The sequence below is a fragment of the Zeus faber genome (assembly GCF_960531495.2).
Source record: "Zeus faber genome assembly, chromosome: 13".
Taxonomy (NCBI): Eukaryota; Metazoa; Chordata; class Actinopteri; order Zeiformes; family Zeidae; genus Zeus; species Zeus faber.
Genome location: NC_137198.1, coordinates 365,001 through 375,531, shown reverse-complemented (window position 1 = coordinate 375,531; position 10,531 = coordinate 365,001). Strand labels below are relative to the sequence as shown.

The 10,531-nt window shown below is 48.8% G+C and overlaps 1 protein-coding gene across 1 annotated transcript in view; it reads right to left on the bottom strand.

The window, feature by feature from the left end:
• Nucleotides 1-2,915: 2,915 nt before the first annotated feature.
• The window catches only part of rab11fip5a (RAB11 family interacting protein 5a (class I)), a gene marked incomplete at its 3' end in the record, with an annotated part of 22,571 nt that continues 14,955 nt past the window's right edge, over nucleotides 2,916-10,531 (bottom strand). Inside the window, exons 3-5 of the mRNA XM_080013017.1 lie at nucleotides 10,295-10,531; nucleotides 4,749-4,905; nucleotides 2,916-3,173 (exon numbers count right to left, since the gene is read on the bottom strand). The exon at nucleotides 10,295-10,531 is cut by the window's right edge and continues 325 nt beyond it. Coding sequence (XP_079869143.1) covers nucleotides 2,916-3,173; nucleotides 4,749-4,905; nucleotides 10,295-10,531 — 652 coding nt within the window. The remainder of the gene's footprint in view (nucleotides 3,174-4,748; nucleotides 4,906-10,294) is intronic.

The following is a 10,531-nucleotide window of genomic DNA, read 5'->3' as shown; positions in this document are numbered from 1 at the left end:
ACACCTCCAGCAACCCCCCCCAAATTATGGATGCTGGATGAGTGTTTAAGCATCAATACAGGTCAAAGCATCTGATGGGAAAGAAGCTTAATGGTGCATCTCTGCATGCCTGCAGCAAGAAGCAGATCCATAGAACGTTCATTAACAGACGCTTCCTGAACCTTCACTAATGTGGGTGAAATAGCAACACACACACACACACACACACACACACACACACACACACACACACACACACACACACACACACACACACACACAGAGAAACAGTAAAACCAAACATAGGGTGCGCAAGAAACACAAAATATTCTTTATTAAATATACAAAATTTGTGAAACAGAATTGCATCACGAATTGTAAACTTTTCAATCGTATGTACTACCTTATGCACATCCCACCAGCTACACAGTCGAGGACATAATACAATCACTGAAAACTAAAAACTAAAAATACAACAACTTCAAAATGGAAGACATGGTGAGGACGTAAAGTGCCGAGCCACATTTGAACACGTCTCTACGGTCGTCTAGGTGTGTGATACAGAGGTGGCACCGGGACCACGCGGTGGCGGCGGGCCGGCTCTCGGCTCGCTGGCTGAACGGTGAGGGGGCGAACGGGAAAGAGCGATCACAAAGTCCCCGTCCGAGCACAGCGCTCCTTACTTCTCCTCCTCTGCAGTGACTCGGTGCAAGAGTCGTATCCGGATGCTGTGCTGTGCGTCAAATCCGGATTTTGTTCTCTCGGCTCCATTTCTACCGTGTTTGCGTTGTGTGTTTTCTGTGTGTCGTGAATCCAAACCATATCACAACGAAGCGACAGGCAAACCCCTTCAGTGAGCAGACGGCTTTTTATTTTGGGGGAAGCTCTCCCCGAGCTCCGGGAAGTAAAATGAAGCGCGATATTTAAATAAAAAACGGACGTCAAAACAACAAAAGCGGATAAGGCAGCTTTTGGTGTTTTCCACACGGCATATATGCGGTTATTACGGTATATATCCCTTTGTTACACATCGGAAAAGCTGCTGTAGCTGAAGCTGATGGAACATACGGACGGAGGGGGAGGTGGAGTACTAGAATGCTTCAGGCATCGAGTTAAACTGCAAAACCATATGGAGAATGCACCGTGTGAAGGCAGAAGCAAGCTGAGTGAAAAGGTCTCAAAACCCCAACGTGTGTGTCCCCACGCAGCCACCCTCACAAAAAAGAGGCTCCAGGATCCTGACGTACCCGTGAATAAAAAGTAAAAGCAATGAGCAAAAATATATAGATTTATCACTTAATGTGCATCAAACACTGAACTTCACTTACTGGATAAGAACACTTTTGAATACCTTTTTTTTTTTTTTTTTTTTTTTACCTACAATCACTTCCCATAACTGTGCACTTGATACGAGTGAATATTTAGACGTGTCGTTTGGCTTGTAGCTTGAAAACCATCCACTGCACGCAGTCAATCAGGAGACGTTTGAAGAGTTACAATCAACATGAGACATCAGGACCAGACTGTCAGAGAATACCAGTACGGAAGAGACAGAAGAGGGTAAAGAACCCAAAATATGCACAAAAACAAAACCCTGTTAAAAGACCGATGACTACAGAAAGAACTGATGATGAAATGGTTAAGATTTTGATAAAAGCAAATCCCAGAAATAACCTAAATGGGGAAAAAAACAACACCTTCCCCGGATAAAAGATTGACGAGGGTTAAACTGAAAAGTGAGACAGTTGAGTGATGATTTTAAGGTACAACATCCATTTCCCTTCATGGGATGACAGCGCTTTGCACCGAACCCTCCATTAACTCTGTCGTGAGGTGGCGGGGCGTGGCGGGTGAAAGGTGGGGTCTACAAAGACAAGATTCATGTCTTTACAATCAGGATCCCAAAATGGGCGCATTTTCGGGCCCCGCGGGGCCACATTTCAATTTGCGTCAAACCGACTTGGTGTGACCTGAAAACAACCTGAGGGTTCTCCTTCCGTTCCTACATTTACAGCCGCTCGTCGAAAAGCCGGGGAGCAGGACCCGCGCTTCTCTCGGGGACCTAAAGAAGGATCATTCTGCTCTTTTTTTTTTTTTTTTTTTTTTTCTCCTCTCGACCTGGACCCCCCCCACAGTGATCGTCTCCGACCAAAAATGAAATGAAAACCAGAAGAGTCTTCAAGACAGTCATGACGCCCCAGGGCATTCACAAGGAATACAGTGGGAACGGCATTTACTGTACACGGGCACTAGTACATGAAAACAATGTCATTATAATTCACGTACTATTACCATTCAGACTTAGAACGTAAAGTACAGTACTGTACTTCATGGTACAATGGCTTGTCATGCCAGAAGTACCCCGGAAAGGCCAAAGTTCCACCACATCGGTACCGTTATCGCACAATTGAGGCACAGTTTTGAACCGCTGCCGACAAATTTGTGCCTCACTAGTACAAAGGTGGCAAATGCGGAGCACGAGGAGGGAGCGGAGAGGCTCCTCTGGTGCGAGCAGCCTCCACAGCCCTCGAGGTGCAGTGCTCTACGTCATACAGTGATTGACACAGGTAGACAAAGGCCTTCTGACACTTTATTCCTTGCAGAGCTCTATCCCCTTATCCAAAAAGCACGGCAGGATTTCATTTCTCTCCCTCTCTCTTTTTACACCCTCAGCAGCAGCTTTTCTTGAGCTTCAGTATTTCAGAGCTTGGACGATCTCAGGTTGTCAGAAAACGATGGCCATGGTTGGAAAAGATAAAAAAGCTCCAGGTCAAAAAGGGGCGGAATCAGCCTTTAACATGTTATATCAAAAGGTACGGACGTAGCAGTGCAGTGAAAAGACTAAATAGCTTGTTGTGGTGGTTAGAGTGAACGGATGCATACTGTACTGCAAACCCAGTGCCCACCCCGAACCCCGCCCACCCGTTGACCGCCCGTCACTTGAGCTTGGAGCGCACTTGCAGCAGGGTGGGGGTCTGCTCCATGATGCGCACCAGCAGCGTGTCGATGTAGTCCTCCAGATCACGGACCTGCGGCTTCAGCTTCCTGAGCTCCACCTCCCGCTTGGCCAGCAGGACCCCCTTGCGCTCAGACTCCGCCTTCTGCCTCGCATACTCCGCCTCCCTCTGCACCAGCAGCTCCACCAGCTCGCTGTGGGTCAGGTGGTAGTAAGACCCCGCCCCCTCCGTCAGAGACTGAAAGGAGGGACGAGAGGGCGAGAGAGAGAGAGAGAGAGAGAGAGAGAGAGAGGTAAATAGGGGGCCGGAGGGGGCGTGTCCTCCTGGTAGCCTGCTCTTGGTGTTGGAGGGTTTCAGACACAAGGAAATTGCTCATACTTACTTTGAGTACTACATCATGAGCTAGAATGGGATTTTGAATGCAGCAACAGCATTCAAGAATTCTACACATTACTTTGATACTAATCTGCATATTAATACATTTATTTTTTGACTATACACCGTGTAGCGAATTCACAAAGCAATTGCACGGCAAAAAGCAAATAACACAAAAAGGGAGCGTCAAATTCATGAAGCACCGCAAACGGTGAAACGCACCGCCAACTGCGCTGCCACGCAAATAGTGTCTCGCATATATAAAATATATATAATACATATATGCATACTTGCATATATTTCAATGAGGTATTATGCATGCATTTGGTGCGAAGTTGGCCCCTTTCTACGCAAATGAGCCTTGTTGCAAATACCGTCCAATTCACAAACACCGGGGCTAATAGCCGCACGCAGTTAGAGCTAAATTATTACCGTCTGCAGGGACAAAAAAAGGCAGCGCCTTGCGATGGTCTTCACTGAGCTGGTGCAACTGATGCGCATTTATAAGGGGTGTCACGCCCAGACTTTCCAGTGATCTCTAACTTATATTTTGGCAATTCTATGATAATTTTTATTACTGTCATAGCATCTGTAGGTAGCGGAATGCACAGCAGTCTGTGGTGATTTTCAAAATGCATGTTACAAATGTTGACAAAAACATTTCATAATCCCTATTAAACTCAAAAATATAAAAAAACAAAATAAAAAAAAAAAAAAACTAAAAGTTATAGGGAATAGCAATAAAGTGGTCAAAACCCGGCATTGAACCACAGATGGCATCGAACGTGCAGGACCATGGACAGCTCCGCAGGCCCCGACCTTTACCGTGCAGCGGCCCGGAATTTAGATGAGTAAATTATATGAAATCAACTGTCATCATTTCTACATTGTAATATTAAGATTCAGTGAGGTTAAAATGTAAATGTATGCACAATTTTTTCATGCAATAAACAAACTGTATTGGAAGAGTACGTTGTATCATAGATTTACTCATACTATTTACATGATTTACAGTCACTGCACATAAACCAAACTTTTACTTTGCCACATGGATCATGGCGATCAGATGCAAAACAAGAGCAAATTGCGCTCAGCAGCAACATATTATGGGCGTGTTATAGCGCAATATTTTTTGGGAATTGCAGGCTGAGACAGTGCAGACAGGGGGCACGATTAATGCGCAGTTCATGGTGCTATCAGGGACCGCAATTCATTTCTTTGTGAATTTGCCCCTCAATTTGTATATTCAATATTAATTCATACATGCACAACCTGCTGATTATTATGGGTGTTTTTCCAAAGGGGGATTATTTTGGTCTGTGAATCCAGGACATTTGAGTTTGTGCTGGCGGTTGGACAGGCTGTGGAAACTTGGATCGATCAATGCAAATTACCTCACAAATCTCTCTCTCTATTTCTCCCTCCCTCTCTCTCTACCTTTCTCCTCTGGGGTTCCGACTCGCTGAGCTGGCTGCTCCTGCCGGGGTGGATGCTGGACTTGAGCTTCTCCAGACCGCTGGCCAGCACCGACCGCCCCTCAGTCCGCCTCTCCTCCGCCAGCAAAGCAGCTGTGAGGGGCTTCACAGGGTGAGGGCTGCGAGGAGGAGAGGAACACAGTGTTTTACTAAAAGCCGAAACAAAGAGAGCGAGAGAGAGAGAGAGAGAGAGAGGGAGAGAGCACACCCTTTAAAAACACGAAACCTCTCCGCTCGGAGAGACCAGGTGGAGGGAAAGCTGAAAGACACCAGGGGAACAGAATTTAATGGTTAAAAGCCAAAATAACGAGAGAGAGAGAGAGAGCGAGAGAGAGAGAAAAAGAGGGAGAGGGACAGAAAACACCCAAACTGAAAGAATTAATTACACAGGGTTGTACAATCAAAACACAAAGGAGGTGCAAAATGTGTTATCATCCTGAGAAGAAGAGGAGGGAAGATGAGGGGAAAGGCTGTCACGACAAAGATAACGCTCCTCTCACATCCCTAATACCAAAGCAGAGGTCCGCTGTGGGGCCGGCGTGGTGTGAGAACACTAGCCAGCCCTGTGGGGACCGGGGTGGGGTGGGGTGGGTGGGAAGTGGGAAGCGTTGGTGTGTGTGTCTGGGTCGCTGGAAGGGTCTGTTTAGGAAAAGAGAAAATAACTGCTAATTGGGCTGCGTCTCTGATTCCCCCGTCATGATTAGAAAGCCAAGACAAACAGAGGAGACACCTGCAGCCGGGTGGAGCTTACATGAATATGTGTCTGTCTGTCTGTCTGTCTGTCTGTCTGTCTGTCTGTCTGTCTGTCTGTCTGTCTGTCTGTCTGTGTGTGTGTGTGTGTGTCTGTGTGTGTGTGTGTGTGTGTGTGTGTGTGTGTGTGTGTGTGTGTGTGTGTGTTATTAAGTCTGAGGAGAGAAGAAAATGGGAGCTCTCTCACACCACAAAGCCAAAAAAAATCCCTGAGTTTCATTCAGTCGCAGAGACGAAGGCAGCAGAAGCAGGAAAGACGAAGAAGCCAGGACGGGAGTGGAGTCCGGAAGCTTGGAAAGACGCTTCCTCTCTGCACCTCCTCCTCTTTCTCCCCCCTCCCCCCCAACAAGCATTGAGCATGTGCAACAACCTCACCTGTTCTGCTGCTCGGCCGCCTCCTCCTCCTCCTCCTCCTTCTGCTGCTGTGTCTCTGAAGGCAAGCCTGCATGCGGTGCACCGGTCGCGAGCGCTGCGGGGCAAAGAGCCGCGGGGGTGGCAGGCGGTGCCGGGGCGGGGTACGACCTCGCCGCAGAGCAGGGAGGGAGGGGGCAGAGAGCTAACGGAAAGCTGCGTTCGGCAGGCAGAGAAGGAGCGGGAGGGAGGAAAGGAGGGAGCACGGAGCACGGAGGGTTCCCGGAGCCCGAGAGCTGCGTCACCACGGGGTCGCTCCCGAAGGAAGGCGGGAGAAGGTCCTCGAAGGGCGAGCACATTGCACCCTCCGAGTAGGATCGCTGCAGCGCGGAACCCAGTGTACGAGGGTGCGCTGATAACATGTCGTCTGACGGCACGCACTCCTCGACCCCTCTCTTGACGTTGTCATGGTTACAATCAATGTAAGAGTCTGTGAGAGCATTTGAGAGCAGACCCAAGTCTCCCACTGTGAAACTTGGCCCCTGTGGTGCTGCCCAGTCCTCAGAGAGAGACATCGCTTCTGACTGGAACAACTGCACCCGTTCAGTCTGGTCGAGGCCAACTTCAGACGGCCTAGGTGCAACAGGGGAATTGTTCAGAACAGAAGCAGATGTATTCATAGTGTCATCAGCCGACTGGTACTCTTCGGCCTCGTCATAACTCTTTGCAGAACGAAGCCTCTCGGCCGGCCATTTCCCTGCAGCCTCCTCTGAGGAGAAATGGGACAGGCAAGTCTGGTAATACTGCGAGTCAGCACTCAGATAGAGGCTGGTGTTGGTGTTCAACAGAGTGTCCTCAAAGGTTTGTTCGGGAGTGGCCGACATTTGGATGCTGTCGAGACTGGGAAGACAGGCTCGTTCGGGGGAATTCTGGCAGACGGCCAGATTTATGGAGCTGTCGTTGTCAAAGGATTGCTGGTCGTCAGGTGAAGGGGTCATATTAAACAAGGGCCTCGCTGTGGCGCTTTCATCACACATAGTTTGGGCAATTATTGGCTCTGTGTTGTAATTGGATGGAATATAACCATTTTCCATCCTGTCAAAATTCCCGGTAGATTCCCGAAGCTCACAGTGTCCACCTTCTCTGTTTGGTTGTATGGAGACTGGGGCTTCTGAATGTGGGCTAGATTGTTCTGGTACGGAGGTGTTTGCCTGTAGGTCAGACCACAGGACAGGAGGTGGACTTGGTGACTTACAACATGCATCCCCTGTTTCCAACTCCTCTGTGGTGAGTGGAGGCAGCGGTGCGGGAAGCAACAACTGAACTTGACCGCCAGAAGAGACCGGAGGTACTTTTTCATCCTCATTGCTGCAGAGCTGAAAGGAAATTCCCTGAGCTACATTATCCGACCAGGTGATAACCTTATCCACAGAGTCTGTTAGAAGCTTGGCAAGAACCCGCTCAGAGGAATTTGCAAAGACCCCAAGGACACAACTGTTAATGCTATCGGCCTCATCGGCTGAAGAAGCAGAGAACTTCTCCGAGGTGGAGTAAGGAGATGCACTGGAGGGGAGGTCCTCCTCGGCTGCACTTCCCACGCCGGAAGAACTGGGATTTGAGGAGTTGTTGTTAAGTGCAATAATTGGAGATGGGGGGTAGTGTACATGGTCAAAGTAATTAGTGCTTGTTAAAGTGTCTGTGGAATGGTTAGTAAAGTTAGTTTCAGTAGAAACACTCTCACAAGCAGTGAACAGATCGCTGTCCCCCTCGTGGTGTCCATGTGCTGGGAAATTGTCAAACTGCGGAAATGGTGCGAGGCTCTCTGCCAGGGTGTTAGAAATCTGACAGGGGATTTCATCTTCCTCTGGGAAGGGCCTCGAGTCAGCATCTAAAGTGACACCGGAATTTGAGGGGTGCCGGGAGGCATTCACGCTTGTGCTTGAACTTACATCGATAGTCTGTGGCAATCCTTCTTCATGTTTACCATGTGGTTCTAGCGGAGGACCGCTCATTGAGTTCTGCCACGGTTTGCATTCTGAAGTCCAGTCCTCGGGAGACTGGAGCCTTCCAGCTGCGAACGCTTCAAACGAGTCATCCCACTCTACATCCGTCTCCCCAGCGACCGGACAGATGAAAGGGTTGGAGGTTCTCTTGCTAAGAGTCGGGTGACTTTTCTCCTCCAAGGTGGCCACGGGTGGAAGGGGCCTTTGTTTAAGTTTAGCCAAAGCTTCTCCCCTTGGGTCTGTGTTGTGCATGGAGTCCTCAGCGGCCGGGCGATGGTGGAACAGGCTCGCATTGGGGTTACCTGCCTGTGGGAAGAGTTGAGCTATTGGGGGCCGGGAACTGGAAAGATAAGGCAGAGGAGGTGGTGGAGGCTTTAGGATTCGGTCAGTTAGCATGTTCCCATAGAACGGGTTGTGTTGGAGAGAAGGGAAGAAAGGGTTAGAGGGGGACATGGGAGGAGGGGTGGTCTGTGAGTGGCCGAAGAAGGGGTTAGAGTGGTGCAGTGGGGACCCCATAGTGTCAGGGTGTAGAGGGGAGGAGGGACCCCAGGGAGGAAGGTGGGCGGTGGGAAGGAGTACAGGGTGTGACTCAGTGCTGGGCTCTAGTTTAGGTGACACCACCGGGCTGTAAAAGGAAGGGGACACACACAGTCCTCGTGATTAGTGACAATTGGTAACGTGACTAAACCCAAGGACACCGTAGATCTCTGGTTTTACATCACTGTCATCTTTCAAATCACTTCTTGGAATACGATCCACAGCTGTGAGTATTTACATTTTTATAGATTTATTCTTTCAATTTTCTTCCGTGTTGTGCTCTGGGGCACGTCCGCAGTGATATGGCTCGGCGGCGTGGATGCTCCACTGCAGCGCAAACAAGTTAAAGCAAGGCCTCCATGCTCATTATTTCAGCCCCCATCCTCCATCTCCATTTCCCATAACTAAATAAAAATGTAAATGACCCCAGATCTCCGCATCCCAAAATGTTCATCTCTGTGGCGGTGTCATGTTTTGAAAGGACAGTGACGTAATGTTCAGCAAGAAAGGTTGATGCATCTGGACATAGCGATTGCATAGCAGCTGTTGGCGCTGACTTGGCTCAGAAGCACCAGGGAGTCTGTAGTGGTGGAGCTCGCAGCAACAAATACAGCACTCTCATCCCGATAAGCTGACCCCAGCTCAGTCAGAATGTGCTTACATCACGCGCACGCACATAGAGAGAGAGATAGACAGAGAGAGAGAGAGAGAGAGAGAGAGAATAGAAGATGTGGTGTTTTTAGGGCTGAAGAGAGAAGGTAGGTTACCGCACTTCACACCACCCAAATCAGTGAGCCATGTGCCATGAGCCACATGATGTTCTGGCGCTCGTAAAGTGTGAGATGCAGATGGTGAGACACAACTTAAACAAACAAACAAACAAACAAAACAGATCACTTTCAGTTCTGTTTCTTGACACACAAGGAAACAGAAAGGCCCTCGCACCAACAAGTGAAAACCATGAAATCACTTTGACATAATCACTGCACCGTGGTACGGAGCGGGCCGGGGTTTGGCAATGATAAAGCTAATTTGGTGGGAGCGGCACCCACCTTATCTGCAGAGAGCCTGAGTAACCAGAGCCAACGTGCAGGAGGCGGAAAGGAGCGTGGTCCATAACGGAGGAGGACTCTCTGCACGCATCGATCCCACCTGGCTGCATGTCTGTCTTTTGTTCTTACTTTTACCTCAAGATGCTATAAGCGCTTTTGATTATGGAGGTTCTGTGACACGTGCGGTCACTGCAAACAAAAGCTTTGGTGTTTCCAACTCCGCTACCTCTTGCTCCGAGGAGCTACCTGGACTCTCTGCTGGAGGAAGCATTTGGGCTTAACAATACATCCCTGATACTCTGGTCTTATTGAAATACTTAATACTGAAACTATGCACCACACAAAAGAGTAACCCGATATATGTTGTGTGGAAGACAGAAGAAGTAATCATATTAATTACTATAATTAAAAGGCCGTTTTTAGTGAGCAGGTCAATTATCATTTGTATTTATTACTGATATCATTTTTATTAATATCATTTTATATTTTATTATTATCATTTTTTTCCCCAAATCTGGTGAAACTGTACCAGAGTAAAATATTTAAACCTCCCTTTTCTGCCAGAAACTTACCACCTTCCACATCAAGCACATTTTTCATTCTACATGTTTTTGGCAAAGAGCCACAATCCAAACCCTTTCAAGCCCTGAGCCTAATGATGTGGGGAAATCTAAACCGTGCAGCTACAATCTCTCAGCTGGCCTCTTCGGTATGTTTTGCGCTCCATCCTCAAATCACATAAACGATGATTCATCTTCCTCTTAACGACGGCTTATCAGTGAGCGATGGCAGCGAGGCACAGTGTCTCCACTCACCTGGGTTTGCTGTGGGAATCCTTTGATGGGAACCAGCCTTTGTGTTTCTCCTGGGCCGGAGCCGGGGCCTGTTCGGACCCGTCCCCGGACTGAGTCAGCCCCCTCCCCGCGGACTCACTCCTCCCGTGGGAGAACAAGTTCCTCCTCTGCTTTTCACCCCGGCTCTCCGTCTCCGCCCCCGAAGAGGCCGGGGACGGGGGTTCCTCGTCGCCGACCATGGGGCCGCTCCTCTCCAGA